The sequence below is a fragment of the Carettochelys insculpta genome, chromosome 1, assembly GCF_033958435.1.
Source record: "Carettochelys insculpta isolate YL-2023 chromosome 1, ASM3395843v1, whole genome shotgun sequence".
In the NCBI taxonomy this organism is placed as follows: domain Eukaryota; kingdom Metazoa; phylum Chordata; order Testudines; family Carettochelyidae; genus Carettochelys; species Carettochelys insculpta.
The window spans coordinates 353,850,627-353,868,218 of NC_134137.1; the positions used below are offsets into that span (position 1 = coordinate 353,850,627).

The 17,592-nt window shown below is 40.5% G+C and overlaps 1 protein-coding gene across 10 annotated transcripts in view; it reads left to right on the forward strand.

Moving 5' to 3' along the window:
* The window catches only part of SRPK2 (SRSF protein kinase 2), a 241,489-nt gene that overhangs the window by 72,039 nt on the left and 151,858 nt on the right, over positions 1–17,592 (forward strand). For 8 of the 10 annotated variants that reach the window (XR_012648501.1, XM_075016740.1, XM_075016767.1 and 5 more), the window contains one exon: positions 14,164–14,227. The exons of the other annotated variants lie outside the window; for them this stretch is intronic. Coding sequence is in view for 7 of the 8 variants with exons in the window: in XM_075016708.1 (XP_074872809.1) it covers positions 14,164–14,227 (64 nt within the window). In the remaining variant the exon portion in view is untranslated. The remainder of the gene's footprint in view (positions 1–14,163; positions 14,228–17,592) is intronic. 10 annotated transcript variants of the gene reach the window in all.

A 17,592-nucleotide genomic window follows, 5' to 3' on the forward strand; every position in this document is an offset into this window, starting at 1 on the left:
CACATTGGTACGTGTAGAAGCAGTTGAGCTGTGATAGGCAGTCAAGGGATTACGCTTGCCATTCTGCTGAATAAATACTGTCCAACTGCTGCTACTGATTTCCTTGAAGACTGCCACAACCAATTGACTCCTCTTTCTGGCCTTATTGGGAAGTGGACAAATTGAAATTTATATTCAAATTTGGAACATTAACACATGGTTTAAATCGTGATGTGAACTTTCTCAGTCACTATAGGGGCTTGTCTGCATACTTAACTCAATCTAATTCTTGATCTTCCCCCCCACCCCTCCACTCTCTGATTTGCTCACCTTGATTATCTTTTTCTGATTTGTCCTCCTTGCTTACTGTTTTGGGTTCTCTGTGTCTTAAATATTGAGTCTGTTCTGGTCTGGATATGGTCTGAAGAAGTAGGTCTGTCCCATGAAAGCTCACCTAGGCTATGTCTACACGTGAAGCCAACATCGAAATAGCTTATTTCGATGTAGCAACATCGAAATAGGCTATTTCGATGAATAACGTCTACACGTCCTCCAGGGCTGGCAACGTCGATGTTCAACTTTGACGTTGCGCGGCACCACATCGAAATAGGCGCTGCGAGGGTACGTCTACACGCCAAAGTAGCACACATCGAAATAAGGGTGCCAGGCACAGCTGCAGACAAGGTCACAGGGCGGACTCAACAGCAAGCCTGTCCCTTAAAGGGCCCCTCCCAGACACAGTTGCACTAAACAACACAAGATACACAGAGCTGACAACTGGTTGCAGACCCTGTGCCTGCAGCATAGATCCCCAGCTGCCGCAGAAGCAGCCAGAAGCCCTGGGCTAAGGGCTGCTGCCCACGGTGACCATAGAGCCTCGCAGGGGCTGGAGAGAGAGCATCTCTCAACCCCCCAGCTGATGGCCGCCATGGAGGACCCGGCAATTTCGACGTTGCGGAACGCGGATCGTCTACACAGTCCCTACTTGGACGTTGAACGTCGAAGTAGGGCGCTATTCCGATCCCCTCATGAGGTTAGCGACTTCGACGTCTCGCCACCTAAATTCGAAGTTAACTTCGAAATAGCGCCCGACGCGTGTAGCCGCGACGGGCGCTATTTCAAAGTTGGTGCCACTACTTCGAAGTAGCGTGCACGTGTAGACACAGCTCTAATAAACTATTTTGCTAGTCTTTAAAGTGCTACTTGACTGCTTTTTATTTTGATAGTGTATAGACTAGCACAGCTTACTCTCTCTTACTGGCCTTATTGGGGTTTGGGATGTTTAGTATAGATGTAAAGGCTCTGTTGAGACTTGTGCAGCTCCTCTTCTTTTCACCAGCTTGTTCCATTGGTGTAAAAGGAGGGAGAGATGAAACCAGATACATGTTAATTAATGGATGCCAGTTCATCATCCCTGGATGAAGCAGTCACAGCTCCTTTGCTTTCTCCACCAGATGACCACCACCAATACCAAGAGCTGTTATAAAAAGTCTCCTGTGACTTACAATTCCTATTTGAGGAGGTCCAGAACCCTCAATACTAGCTCCTGGATAGCTTACTGTCACAGGGACTGAGTAATGTTGATGCTTAGTATGCGCAGTAGTGCATGACTTGGGCCCTACCAAATTCACAGACATGCAGAATGCATCGCAGATGTTGAAATCTGGTTTACTGTAAAATCTGTCTTATGTGTTTTTACCCTATACAATACATATTTCATGGGGTGAGACCTGCATTTCTCAAATTGAGGGTCCTGACCCAAAAGAAAATTGCAGGTGAAACAGAATGTTATTTTTGAAGAGTCACAGATTTGCCATCTTTACGTATGCACTGTCTTCGGCACGGGGCAACCGGAGAGCAGTGATTGCAATGTACCATACTATACTAATGTCACCCTTAACTGGAGGTAGCTCTGCCCTGAGAGCTGGACTCCCAGCCAACAGCCACCGCCCTCCAACTATCGAGCTCTGAAGGCAGTGGCATCACCTACAGAAGTAAGGATAGCAGTGATACCAACCTCCCACACAACTCTTTTTGGGTCAGGACTCTTACAATTAAAACACTGTGAAATTTCAGATTTAAATATGTGAAATCGTGAAATTTACCATTTTTAAAAGCCTCTTACTGCAGAATTGATGCAGATGGTCCATGAATTTGTTAGGGCCCTATCCATGATAAAACATAGTTAACTATGGTAGTTTGTATCATCTGCCTTAATAAATGCCAAAAGTAGCATTTGACTGTTTAGGTGTAATGTTAATGTGGTTAGCTTGTTTTTCCTTAATTCTGTTTCAAGAGGTAATTTAGACAAAAAGTTATTGTGGTTTGTTTCAGAGTGACGTTTCAGGTTTCTCACTTTCTAGTGAATGAGTGATGCATTGCAAATAGGGGATGGTGGCTCAGATTTTAGTTTTCCTCTTCATACTGGCATTTCTTATATTTTAAATATGTAACTCATCAAATTAATATAGAGTTCACACTTAAATCTAACACTATTCAAATGCTGCCTAGTGGAGTTAGCAGCAACAAGAGTTGGGTTCAGTATCCAGATGTTTATCCAATACAGAAACAAATCAAGGTCCCCACCCTGTAATCTAGGAAAATTACACACCACTGCCTGACCTCTTTAGGAGGAAAGACTTCCCCTCTTGCAAGCACACAATAAGAGTGTAGAAAAATATTAAAGAGAAGGAGGGAAGTAACTGACATTAATTTGGGAAAGTTTGGCAACCAGGGTTCATAAACATAAAAGCTTAACAAACACTCATCCCAAAGCACATTGCCTCAGGTTCTTGAGTCTAACAACCAAAAGTTCTTTTAATTTGCACCTTTCTTCTCCTGATACGGTTGTTGTAAGGATATCAGTGACAGTGTGGAGGCAGCGGTGAGAATGTGTGGAGAGTTGGGAAGCTGCTTTAGAAGGAGTAGAGGTATGAGACGAGGAGATCCGATATTGATAAGTATCTTCATCATGCACTTAGAGAGAGCGGTGGACAAGATTAAGGAAGAGGTAGGAGGGATATCTGTGCACAGGATGAGAATCAACAACTTGAGGTTTGTGGATGATATAATTATCATTGAAGAAGATGAAGAGAAGCTAGCAAGAACAATGCAGGTGCTAAATGAGGAAGGGAAGTGGTACGGACTAATTATGAACATAAATAAAACAAAACCAATGGTATTTGGAGATAAGAAAATAGGAAGGAAGATCAGTGTAGATGGGGTTGAACTAGAGAACATAGAGAAGTTCATGCATCTGGAGAGCAACATAACATATGATCTCAGCTGTAATAAGGAAATAGCGAAAACAAGAGTGAGTTTGAAGGTGATGGATAAGATCTGGAAAAGCAAAGTGATTAGCTTAGGAACAAAGCTGCGTGTCTTGAACACGTGTTTTCAGCAGCATGTTGTACAGATGTGAGACATGGGTGATAATGAAATATTCGAAGAGAAGGGTGTTGGCATTCGAGAGGAGTTGTTATAGGAAGATTCTGAGAATAGGATGGATGCAGAAGGTCACAAACAAGGAATTATATAAGAAGATACAGCCGAAAGAGAACCTACTGCAGAGGGTTGTAAAGTGGAAGTTACAGCTATTCAGGAATATCTGCAGAATGAATGATGAACGAAAAATTAATGGATGGTTCTAGTAGAAGAGGCAGACCACTCCGCACTGGAGAGGGAAAGATGGAAGAAAATAGCAAGAGAGGCATCAAATGCCAACAGGGGCTGAGCCCCTTGATGATGATGATGATGATGTTTTCTTCTTCTTCCATCACACTCACTCAGAGTTGTTGTCCTGGGTCAGAATAAAGCAAAAAAAACAAAACAAAAACCTTCCCTCCCAAAAAAAACTGAGTTCACAAATTTATCTGTTTGAATTCACCTCCCACGTGTTTGGGAGTGGAAGACACCTTGCCTGCTCTGCTGTCCATGTGCTTCTTTTGGGATCAGTTGCCTTGACAGCCACTTGCTGCTCTAATTTGCTAGTGGTCCACCCTCTCAGCTGTCTTCATGCTATGACCAATGCACACTGTCTTCTTCTATTGCCACCTGCTTCCCTTATGTGACCCCTGACTTCATTGTTCAGTGATTTTTCAGCTCTATGTGGGGAACTTCACTGCTGAAGCAGGCTGGGCTGAACCATAGTCCTGCAACACATATTAGCTCTAGTGATCACTTAACAAAACAAAAGGTACCTAATAGAGCTTTAATTAGCGCTGTTTTTGAAAAGTGGGGTGGGGTAGATTAAACCATTCCTGCAACTGTTAGAGCCCACACTTCCCAGCAGGAACATCTGTCCCCTCTCACTCTTATTCACCACAGGGGTCTGAGCCCCCCTGTTTAATGAGTTGAGTTCAGTTGAGGGTGACCCCTCTATCAAGACAAACCAAATACAGTTCTGTTGTATAAGCTTTACTTCTATAGTAAGGATAACAATCACTGATTATCTCTGCATTCAGTACTAAAATGATTTGTGACCAACACCAGCCGGAATCGGTCTCTTTGGCAACAAAGCTCTGTCAGTTCTGCTCAGAACTAGACAGAGTGGTGGTGGGGGGTATGTTCATGTTCATATAGTCTGGTCCAGATGCTGTTTCCCTTCTGGAGCTCATCACTAGCTGTCGGGGGAGAGCTCATTCAAAATTTGCTTACACAATTTATGTACAATAAACACAGCCTGTGGAATGGAGAGAGACTGCAAAGCATGCAGTTTCTTGATACAAAGTGCATGTGCTGTTCTCAGTGGGGGCAGATAATAGAACAAGGAAGAGGGATCTCAAGTTGCAGAGCGAGAAGTTTAGGCTGGGTATTAGGAAAATCTTCATCCTTAAAGTTTCTTGACAAAGCCATGGTTGGGGTGATTTAGTTCTGCCATTATTTTGTGATACACGGTCACCAGCTTCCCAGCAATGGAGGTCTTCAGTTTATTTTTGGTTTGTGAATGTATGATTCCCTAAACCCATACATTTCTTTCCACAAATACAGCAGTACAGTAAAAGCTGCATTATCTAGCACTTGGATAACTGGCACACTCTGTTGACCAGTATCTGGCAGGGGCCAGCTGTTGGAGGCTGAGGGGTGGCTGCTGGGGGCCTGTCTGAGCTGGCGGACTGGTATTCATGGCCCCAGCTCAAATAGCTGGCGTATTTAATTATCTGGCAACCCTGGTTCCCAGGGATGCTGGATAATAAAGCTTGTACTGTACATGGAAGTATTAAAAGTATGGTGTAGCTAAAGTAAAGGGATGACACTTATCTTTTCTACCCTTTTGAAGGATCAAGCTGTTTTTTATTCAGTTGCTTGTGTTGCATTTTTCATTGTCATACAATTTGAAAAAAACCTACTGTTTCATTATAATTATTGTCTTTGTCAGAATTGGTTTTTCATTTATATCTGAATCAAATTAATCAGAATGGATTTTACTCTGGGAGCATGGATCAAGAAGGTAGCTGGCTTTATATACAGCAGTGATCACTTACTTTTTTGGTGATATTATTTTGTCTATTGTCTTTGTCTTTAGCTTTTGTAGATAGACTGTGTTCAGTATTCTTAAAAATATGTTTCACATTCAAAAACTTGTTCATTACATCATTCAATGTAGAACTCTCTTTTTCTGTATTCTGAATGGGCTGAGCTGTGGGTTGAGAAGCAGTGAAATTAATTTTCAGTTTTGCATCCAAAAAACATTGTCTTCAAGAAAGCCAGTGAAGAATTACATACCAGCATCACACAGCCAGACCTTCTTCAAAGGCAACTGATTGAATAACCTTCTCACATACATGAAGGTCTTTGAGATATTTAATAGAAGATGCCTCTGAGAAAGCTTTAATCAGCATGCATGGAATTGAATGCTTTGCCAAACAAGGCTGAAAATGACTGGTGGTACTTGTTTGTTTTTAAAAAAACTTAACAGTGCTTTTAAATTTTGACACATGAAGAGGAAGTTGCCCTATCTTCAACATCACCAATGGAAAGCTACATTGTGTGGGCAGCATATTCATAACACAGAAGATGTAGATGTTCATTTATCAAGAAAGTCTAAGTAGCTTTGATGCTAACCATGTTGTCTGTCAGTGAAATAATCTTCATTGAACCTAGTTAATTGATTGCATTTTTGAACTGGTCAGCAACATGTTGGGCTGTGTGTGGTGGTGCTCAGTTGTGCACTGGAACAAGAGGGATGCTGGTCGTGTGGAGTTGTTCCCATGAAATTGATGACAAACCCTTGCCACAGCCAAATCAGGGATTTGGTGAGTTACTGCTTAGGCATGCAGCATCAATCTGTCCTGGAGTAGAACCGTTTCTGGGCTCAGCTATTTCCTCCCACTGATACCAGGAACTCTCCTGTTTCCTCACACTGAATCAAAATCTTGAGACCCTGAGCCTGCTCTCGGTCTTGTTCCTGCCCTAGCTCTTCCTGAGATTATTCCAGTCTTGTCCTTGCCCTGCCCAGTCCTTGTTCTAGCCCTGATAATGACCTGCTTTAGCGTTGCCTGCCTTTCCTGATGCTCCCTGGATCCTTGGACTCTAACTACTCAGTTTTGACCTTTGTCCTGTATCTAGGCTCTGGATACGATAATGACTTGGTTTGTCCATTGGACCTTGACCACCAGGCTTCAATCCACTACAAAGACTAGACCTTACTACTGGGAGGCAGCACCAGCAATGACGCCCTCATTACAAGAATTGCGCCATCCATCAGTCTCCGCAGACACATGAGGAGCTTGTGCAATAGGGACACCAACTCTCTTCCACATTGTCTGCCTCATCATTCTGAAGATTTCCTGCAAACTATTTCCTACTTGATGCTTAGTAAACTGGAAGCAATTTATGAAAAAAATTCTAGCATACAAGGAATTTCTACTGTAAGAAATGTGATATTACTAGCATAAATACCTCTAGGAAATATCCAGTTATTCTGATGATGAGGCATTCCATCCTGTTAATACCAATTTGCTGCACATCTGAAGGCCTTCCAGGAGTAAGAGTTTTCAGTACTGAAACAGATGGAGTAGCAAAAATCTTGTTAGAAGACAAAAAAATGAAATTAGCTTCACTTTCATTGTCACTCACATTATTGAGCTTATCAAAAGATGATGATGCAGAAAGTCAAGTAAAATGAGAAAGGAGAGAACCAAACAATTTTTGATGGTGTCCGGTTATCCATTTCTTACTGTTGGACTGCAATAATCATCTATATTTGACAGCCATGGGACATATGTCAGAAGAATTCAGCAAGTATTTCTCTATTATTTCTGCAAATGTTATGTATGTGGAAGAACAGAGCTTATGCTTAGCATTAAATTATTCCATGTTCATGACTAGGAAAATCATTCACAGAAATGATTTTTCCTTATGTAATTTATGTCAATGTTAATGACTTTTTTTTTTAACTTTTGTAATGCTCTCTAGGTTATGAAATGTCTCTTGTATTTCACACAGTAAGCATTGTAACCCCTTTTCTGTCCTCCCTGGGTTACACAGGCGCAGGCAGCACTCACTTGGGTGCCTGTGTGTCTGAAGAGCTTAATGTTAAAGGAGATCCTGAGTGTCCCAGTGGTGATGTTGGATAGTTAAGAATCCCTTTTCCATGCCTGATTTCTAAAGATCTGTAAAATGGTGGTGTCTCCACCTGGCTGTCCCCTGTGTGCCCTTAACAGTATGCCTTGGAGACCTCCAGGAAATGTATTCCTGTTATAATCTGAATTTAACTCCCAAAAAGTGATTATAAATAGTATGTATCTAAAAGACCTAATTAGATTTAACACATACTTTTACATAACAGTTTAGTGAAACAGACTAAACATGAATAAAATCAATTAACAATATACACAAAAGTAAATGAAACGTATAATTAGCATGTACATTGCCATCAGTTATTCCACACACTTTAGTTTTCAAAGTTCCAGTTACTTGTGTACATTGGCATGTGGCTGTTGTTCCACCAGATGGCAGGAAGCTTGGTGAAGGTTCTGTGTGTCAGTCCAGGTGAGGCAACAAGCTGACCAGTCCTTCTGACCTGGAACTGGCCCTTGCAGCACTTTGATAGACATAGATAAAGTTCCTTTCCTACAGGGTCTCTCAGTAGCAGGCTGTAGGTCTCCAAAGCAGTTCCTGGCTGGGAGAAAACTTCACACCTGCCCTGAAGAGGTCTGTTCAGTCAACCTTAACTCTTCAGCCACAGGGAGCGCAGCATCTTCTTTTTCCAGCTTAGTGAAAAAACCTCCTTTTATTCCCTTTTCTTCCCAAAGCCTCATGGGAATTGAGTCAGATCTTCCCACACAGGATCTTCCCAGTAACAATCAGAGACACCTTTATATAGAGGGGCCTACAGCAGGAATTCAGTTCTGTTTCTAATGATTGCTTTTCCAGAAGATTCCAGACAGTCAGTGTTTTTGGGTGTGCTGCCCTCTCTGGGTATGTCCCCATTTACTGGAAGATCAACTCCTTCAGGGTCAATCTTCCAGGGTTCGATTTAGCGTACCTAGTGGGGACACACTAAATCGAACCTTCAGGCTCTACAGTTGGTCCTGGTACTCCTCATTCTCACCAGGAGTAAGGGAGGTCTCTTCCTCTGTGTGGGCAGCCAGAAAAGTTGATCTAGGATACGTTCATTCCAGATGCACAGTTATAGCTGGAATTGCTTAGCTTAGCCTACAGACACAGTACTGCAGAAGATCAGCCTCCATTAAGGAAGGTTGATGGGAGAAACATTCCCATTCAATCTTCTTCCGTGTATACAGCCATAGCAATCGACCGCTGATACGTCGAGTTTTAGCTACTCAATTGGCGTAGGTAAAATTGTGTATCAACAGTCAACTGCTATGTCTAGTATAGGCACAGCTTCAGACTGACTTTTTGGTGTAGTATAGACCTTGCCTTTCTCTCCCAAGACTATTACAGAGTATTAGATCACGTGAAGGGCCTCAGGATATGTGGCAGATGACTTCTCTCTTCAGCAATCATCAACAGCAGGAACAGAGTGGCAAGGGACGGGCCTGTACAAAAAAGTGATGTCACACCCCCTCATCAGCAAAGAACATTTTATATTATCAGCAAGGTTTGTTGTGTGGGAGCAGAAGTGCTTTGTTTAAATGGGCATTTAATGTAGGTTGTTGTTGGCTTTGTGAAAAGTTGGGGAGTTGTTAATTGGAGTGTAATAGCTGTGAAACTTTTTTTTAAGGGAAAGACTTATTGGCTATGCATCCCCCACACTCTTCTGAGTTAATTTCTGTACATTGGTCTAGTCACAGATTGGATTGTAAGATTTTCATGTCAGCAGTCATGTCTTTAACTTGTTTAATTTGCTTTGTAAACTGCCACATGAATACATACTGTCTAATCTTCAAATAGTTTCTCTCTCTCTCTTTCTGTTCTACAATACTTCATCCAATCAAGATGCTCAGCTTCATTTGGTTTGCTTCTTTTCCAAGTGATGGTATTAACATATAGTAAAATGAGTGATCAAAACATTTAAGTGGGCTTGCTAACAGGCAGCTCTGTGATACAATCAAAGAGTAGGCTTGAACATATATCAGGACATTTTTGCTGGCCTAATTCACAATATTTGACTGTGGTTAAAGAATAGGTGATCAGCTATTTGACAGTACAGTAGACTGGCTTGGCAGGCCTTCCTGGTACTTAAGCTGGCTCCTTGTATTTAATTGTTTCTCAACTTATTTATCCTTTGAATTGCCTTGGAAAGCTTCTAAGTTCTTGTAGGTTTGTTTTAGAAGGTTGGTTGAGTAAGTGGTGGGCGAGTTGTGAGATCAGAAGGTTGGGTATCCCAGTAGGTGTCCAAAATGTCTGTTTAAAAATTGGTGGTATAATTAGGGTCTAGATTTTAAGCTTTCGTTTAAAAAGAACATTTTTACATAGTAACAGAGAGTAAGCCGTGCTAGTCTATACACTATCAAAACAAAAAGCAGTCAAGTAGCACTTTAAAGACTAGCAAAATAGTTTATTAGGTGGTCTGTCCCACGAAAGCTCACCTAATAAACTATTTTGCTAGTCTTTAAAGTGCTACTTGATTGCTTTTTATTTTTACAGTGTTAATCTTCTGGGTATGAACCTCTTGTGAACAAACAACATAGTGATGTGTGCCTAAATCTGTGAACAGATAAAGACAATAGCTCTGAGAGAAGCATGAACTGCTTCCATTCAGCCCAAAAGGGAGTTGACTCTGAAACTCAATAATGGTAATTTAAGTTTTAACTTGTTTAAATAATTAATTGTTGATTATGCTAATAGGAACAAAATGATATTTCTGCTTACCTGTGATTGGACAAAAAGGAGTGTTAATTCTGCTTCCTCCTCCATTTTTGTCACTTTCACCGTTATCCAAAACAGGGAAGAAAGGAGTTATATGTCCTTCTCCAAAGGGCCATCCCTAGTGATAAGCAAAATACACAGCCTCACGGGGCATCAAATTATCCCAAATGTCATGGTGCTCAAGGCATCTGCGTGCTGCATCTATGGTTCTTTTGTCAGCCACCCCCATTCCATGGCTGGCCTCTGCAGGGGCTGTGCTCAGCAGGGCTCCTCCGTAAGGGCATGAGGGTCCTGGGGAACGGCCCCCCCTCATAATAACCCCTTCTAATCCTTCTCAAAGTCCCCCATTCCTGCTTTGTTCCTAACCTGCCTCTTCCCACCCTCCCACTCCATCTGTTCCTGTAAATTTCCATCCCTGGTTCATCTCCACCCCACCTCTTCCTGCCCATGTTACAAAGAGGATGGTGATCAGTTGTTTTCATTCTGCTCTGGACTGTGACAAGAAGCAGGAAGGCTATTTCATAGTCAGGGAGATTTAGATTAGATACTAGGAAAAAATAATTTATAAGGATTAAGTTACCAAGAAAAGTTGTGGAAATCCCAGCATTGGAACCTTTTCATACCAGGTTTTATTTAAACTGCAATGTTTAAAAGAAGGATTTTTCTTCTGCATAATAAGGGTTCAAAATTGTATGAAGTCAACATTCAGTTGTAAACTTTTGAAAGAACAACCATGTTTTTTATTCAAAGTTATGAACATTTCAGAGTTACAGACACCTCGCATTCCCTAGGTGTTCAGACCTCTGTGATTCTATTGATTGATCTATAGCAAGGATCAGCAACCCTTCCAAGGTAGAGTGCTGAAATTTGACCTTTTGACCTCTGTGTATGGTCCGAGTGCTGGTGATACTTTCTAAAATTGCTAATATTCCTGCTTAGAACAGCTTCATGAATAAATAAATAAAGATGCAGAGCTTTACTCTTTAGGTAGTGGTTGGTAGCATTAGCTGATCTTTTGTTAATCCACAGGCAGCATGGTTTTGAGCAAGCTCCCAGGTGCATGCAGGAGGAGGAGCAGGGCTGAGGTCCCACCTCGTGTACCAATGAAAACTGGCTTGCATGCTACTCTTGGCATCTGTGCTGGGGTTTGTTGACCCCTGATCCATAGTGCTGGGTTGAGGGGAGATTTTTTCCAGATACCTTAATACTGATTTATGCAGGTGGGTTACTTACACTGATTAGAGAGATGTGTTCCTTCAGCCCCAGCAGGAAGTGACCACAGAAGAGGCATACTCCTCTGGCCCCAGAAAGAAGCTGCTGTAGCCAGAGGACTGGGGGCCTCTTCCCTGGCAATGACGGTTCCATGCACAGCATCCCTGAGCCCCTATTTAAGCAGCTGCACAGACATGCAGCTTAGAAGGAGCTCTACTGCTTGAGCTAGCAGAGCGATAGTACAGTAAACTCTTTCATATCCAGCATTCTGTTATCCAGAACTCTCAAATAACCAGCATTTTAACCATAAGTAAATTTTACTTATGTTTTCCGTAAGTACAGTATAGTGAGAGTAAATACAACAAATACAGTACAAGTTTACAGTGTACAATACTACTGTTGTTAGTAAATAAAGTACTCTGCATACATTTTTGTTTGTTTCTTAATATCTAATCTTGTTTTTCTTTAGTGTTATGCATTGCTAGGTATACCTCTCTATTATCCAGAATATTTGAATATCCAGCAACCTATTGGTCCGGGGCTGCCGGATATCAAAGAGTTTACTGTGGTGCTCTATGTGGACCAGCCACTAGAAGGTATTGAGATATGTATTGCCAATGCATTTCACTCCCGTCTGCTGACATCAGAGTGATGTAGAGACATAGGACTCCTGGGTTCAATTCCAGGTTCTGTAGGGAAGGGTTGTCTAATAGTTCTAGATTCTTCAGCCCCTGTGTTCCCTCTCCCCATCCTCAGACAGTCTCTGCCCCCACCCCATCCCAGCTCCTGTCTCTGTTGGCTCCTGGTGTCCTTTCTCTGCTTCTATCCACCCTCTCACACCTAGACGTTTTCCCTCCATCTCAGTCTTTGCTCCTTTCTCTTCCTCTCCTGCTCAGGTCCCAGTTTTTGTTCTTCTCTGCTCCTTTCCTTTCCACTCTTAATCCCCATCCACATCCTGCTAGTGCCCTTCATTACATAGACCCAACCATATGCCTGAGGTCCTCCCCCTCTTCTACTGCACTTGTCTCCTGTCCCTCCCAGTTCTCTCCCCTCTGGTCTCCTCAGCTCCCTCCCTGGTACTGCTCTCCCCTTTGCATTTTATTTCCTCCTCCTTCATGCCTGGGACATCAGCAGTACATTGCTAGTGCATCTCACTTCTTATCCCCGCTACCTTAGTGGCCCCTAATGGCTGGGAGAGGCAATAGCAGGGAAAATTGTGCTCAATCCTGGTATCCCCAAGGTGGAGTTGGCTCAATACAGACAGTGGACATGGGAAAATTTAGCTACCAAATTCTACTAATCTCTACTGAGCATGTATGAACTGAGACTTTTTTCAAATTTTTGCAATTTGGGGAAAGCAAAAGACCTATTGTGAACAGCAAGGTGACCTTCACCCCCACTGTACTGCCCCATAAATTCCAAGCCCTTGCTTCAAAACTATGAAAGTGGTAGAGCTTTTCAAGGAAATGGTTATAAGATTTCATTTTCACATGGGAAGATCATACTTTTTTTAATCTTATGCTCAGAAATGGCTGAATGTTTTTTCAGCTGAAAAATAAATGCAGCACCCTGAAGTAGATCTCGGGCATGGAAAATTTCATCCTGAATAGTTTAAGTTCAGTAATGTTATCAGAAATAGAAAATTGGATCTTAAAATGGGAAGAGTCAAATGACATTACATAAATGTTGTGCTTCCAGCTGTGCTATAGTATGTTCTTAAAATGATAATCAGTCAACTCTATTGTGCTAGTACCCTTTGGTTTTCATCTGAAACATTTAAATAACAGCGTTTCTGGCTACATGGTAATCTTAATTTATTTTTGAAAACCATCCAGATGTACTTGGTTTTGAGATCTCATGAAACAGAAGTCACAGATGGTATTGAGGATATTTCTTCCTTCACCCCCCTCACCTTGCCTAACAGGAGTCTAGTAGTAAAATTTATCTGAATATAAATATTTCTGTTCTAGATGGCATTGTCAGGGCATTTCTTTTAGGATAAGCGTTATGTATCAGCCTGTTCTGCTAATGGATTTTGCTGTTCATTGGTTGTGAGCATTAGGAGGAGCAATTAAGGTATTGGGTATAAAAAAAAATCGAAGGTAAATTTAGATATTGGCCTTCAAAGTATATTTGAAATGGCACCCTGTAATGTTAATATAAGAAACTGACACTTGTAGAATTCTGTTTGATTTCTGATCCCTATGCCGAAGTAGTGATTTAATACTTCATTCTTTGTGACAAAAATAATTCAAAGAGCCATATTTTTCAGGGCTTTTGAAATGAAGGTTCTGAAGGGCAGTAAATATGTTTAGGTAGCAAAGCTGCAGAATAATTTACTCCCCAAACTATTTGATTTTTCTGAAAAGCTGGAATTTGTGGAGCGGCTTGTAATTTGTTACGATAAGAATCATCTAGTAAATATGTTAGCTCAACCTCAAAAGAGGAACCACCCCTCTGCTTAAAAGAAATGGTACTTCCTGCTTTCATAAACAGTCATGTGCATAGTTTAGCAAGGCCTGATGCCTCTGGAGCTTTTTCCTTTAGAACACCGTTGAATCAGTTCTTACTGAAATGCTGTGAATCTTGTGGCCTCATTCAGAACAAAAGGGATTAGGAAAACAAATCATTTGATAATAAGACTTTGGAAAGCAGGGGCAGGCAATCTTGGTTGTGAATATTTTTTGATTTTTCCAGAGATCAAGCAGAAGATTGAGCTGCTGATGTCAGTTAACTCTGAGAAGTCGTCCTCTTCAGAAAGGTACAGCTACATCTCTTGCATGAACAATTAATGGTGTAGCATTGCAAAGAAGCAGCATAGGGCAATTTTTTCTCATCAGTTTGCTGATATTGTTGATGTATTGCATGTTGGTTATCATAATGTATTGACTGATGCTGTGTTTTTGGTTAAGCTTTGTGTCTTTTTGCAAAGGGTTATTGATTTTTGTTTTTAATGAAGTCTAATCAACAGCAGCATGCAAATCAAAATACAGCAGACTATGCCTTATGTATACTGTTGTTCCAGTCTGTGTGCTGTTTGTGTTTTCGTACAAAAGGCATCTTGATTTCTAAATTCAGTTTCAAAAATTAGATTTTTTTTATTTTGTATTAGAGGAAATCCAGTTACCATGGTTGCTGTTAAATTAGGTTAGTGGAGAATATAAATTTATTAACCACTAAATATCCTGTTATGCTGAAAGGGAGTGTCCTTTTGCAAATAGCATAGGAATTGCAAACACACAAATTAGCCACATTCTGTAAGAGATGTGATGCTTCTTCAAGTCTGTGCTAGGAAATGGAACAGTCACTGCATGCAGTAATAATGGTTCATGCCTGCAGGTAAGGACAAAATGACTCAGAAGTGTTTTTAAAGCAATTATTTTAACTGTCAATCAGAGTTGTTATAAGTAGCTATTTCATTTAAGTAGATATTTCAAAATTTTGTTTTTATTTTTGACATTCAGATTTTTGTTGCATGATGTACTCTTAATGACTATTTTGGTGCTTTAAATAACTAAACATATTTACTTCTGTTTTGCTCAAGATTTAATTTTATTAGAAACTTGTGTTAAGAAAATTGTCATTGGAGGCTAACACAAGACCAATTCAAATTAAAAAGATTATTTGAACTAAATCATTTAATCTGTGTGCAGCAGAACAGCTGACTATTTATTATATATTTTGGAAATGAGTTGCCAGAATTGTAATTAGTAATTTAGTGTTTGCATAGACAGGTCTTTTTTAGATGAAAATGTTATCTAAGATATATATGAATGAATATAGTTTTGTTTTGTACGAATGAATGTAGTTGAACATAATTAAAATAATGGCAGTGCACTGGAAATCTAAGTTAAGGGAACATAAGATAAAAGGCAATTAAAACGAGAAAGTGCTGTGGGGAGTGTGTGCCTTTAACAACAATACAAGCAATTTAATTAAATTTATAACTGTAATGAGGGAAGACATAATACTAACCCATGATGTTGCTTTTCACTAGCTGTAGCATGACAAAATATCAGAGCAATGAGAGATATAGAAAATGGTGGGGGGGAGTGGGTTGTTCAGTCACCTTCCAAAATGGAGAAATGTAAGAAAAGCTTTGGGTTGTTTTTGTCAGTATAAATTGAAAGTCATGAAGAAAAGGCCTAAGATGTATAAGATTTTTTGTTTATCCATCCTCGCAGCATCTCAGTATCACAAACTATGAATGTTAGGCCAAATAAATGGTGGTTGTGATAGGAGGGCAGATGGGGAGATGAAAGTAGTACAGGAAACAGGTGTTAACGGTGATTTTTAGGGCTTCTGTGAAGGGTATGCTGATGAAGTGGTGATTCCAATTATAACATATTTATAGCAGCTCGAATGCTAATGACAAAACTGGTAGCTGATCAGAATTAATGTTGATCAAAATGTGTCAAAATACAGTATGATTTCTGGGAAGAAATTGTTGGGTGACCAGTATGAACCTCTCTCCCTAAAGTATTGTTATACATAATTAGAAAAGAAGGAAAAAGATTTTAAGAATGCATTTTATACTCGTGAGCCATTAAAAATTCACTGGTATGTTTTTTTAGATTGGCAAGTGCATAGTTGATAAAGTTGCTTCATGGTTGGTATTTTGAAGGAAAAAGATAAATCTGAAAAGGTCAAGAGAAAGATTAAAAAATGTATATCGTGTATGCACCATAAACTTTTACTACAATAGAGATTTTTTCTGCATTGTGAGATACTACTATTTTAGTGCTTTGAGTTGGCATACATTAGTTACACATATTTAGGTTCAGAAAATAGCAAATAAAGACTTTCACAAAGTCTGTCAGAGAGTTTTTCATTATCACTGGCTACTGGTTACATGATAGCACTCTGTCAACAGAAGTCATTGTCAGAAGAGATTTCCCGACAAAACTTCTGTTGACAGAGTGCAGCCACACACACACAAAAGCAAATCGGGAGAGCGCTCTGCTTTGTCGACAGAGCAGCAGGACTGCCCATCTGCTCTCTCGACAAAGTAGGCACCCGGAAGCACAGCGGTCAGGGTTGCCCATTGTTGTGGATGCCCTGTCTGTCGAGAGAAGGGCCACCCAGAACGACCAAACAGTTTTTTTTGTCAACAGAATCTGTCAACACAGTTTTAAACCTCAAAGCTTTGAGGCAGAATGCTGCCAGCAAAAGTGATGTGTTTTGTCCAGATACTGTTGACAAATTCCATGAGTTTTGTTCACAAAACCAGGGCTTCACCTGCAAAACTTGCTAGTGTAACCATAGCCACTGTGAAAGAACCACATTCTTTCCTCAAAACAAAAGTATACTGAGTTTATTCACTGTATAGTTGGAAACAATATTATCTATCTTGTTAATGTCTATCCTTCTATGACCTTCAAAATTAAAATGTAAAAAAGCTGTTTCGTGTAAGAAATCCGTATTCTAAATTGTTTGTGAAATTATCCTTAACCTGTTGTGCACAGGTATGTACACAGTCTGTGTATATGGTATATAAATAATGTTGATATGTAAACTTGATGTTTGGGCACACATTCTTACATTGTGTTTTGTTTCCGTTTTTCACTCATAAATATCAGACTTTTCTGGTACTTTGAGCTGCCTAATGGAAGATTTAAATTATAGTCTGTGGTATGGTCCCATATCTTCCAGGTCAGAAGAAGTAATAGAGGATGCTTGCACTCTTAAGGGAAGTGGTGAGGAGAAGTTAGGATTTTCGTGTTAACATAGCCTGTACTCAGTGTGAGTGGAAGGGTTGAGGGAGAGTTTGATCCTCTGCTTCTCTTCTCTTAGAAAAAGGTGCTTTGGATTTTTGGGTTCCACCAGAGGAGAAGGAATGTTTAAGATCAATATACTGTGCTGTCCGATACAAGTAATCCTTAGTAGGAAGCATGTTGAAATAAAGATAGGGGGAAAATGGCTATGTTTTAAGAAGGCTCAAATTCTTAAAATCCTGCTTTGATTAGGGGCCCACCAAATTCACAGACATGCAAATAGCATCACGGACCATGAAATCTGGCCTTCAATGTGCTTTTCATCCAATACTATACAGATTTCATGAGGGGAAGACGAGCATTTCTCAAACTGGGGAATCTGACCCAAAAGGGAGTTGCAGAGGACTCTCAA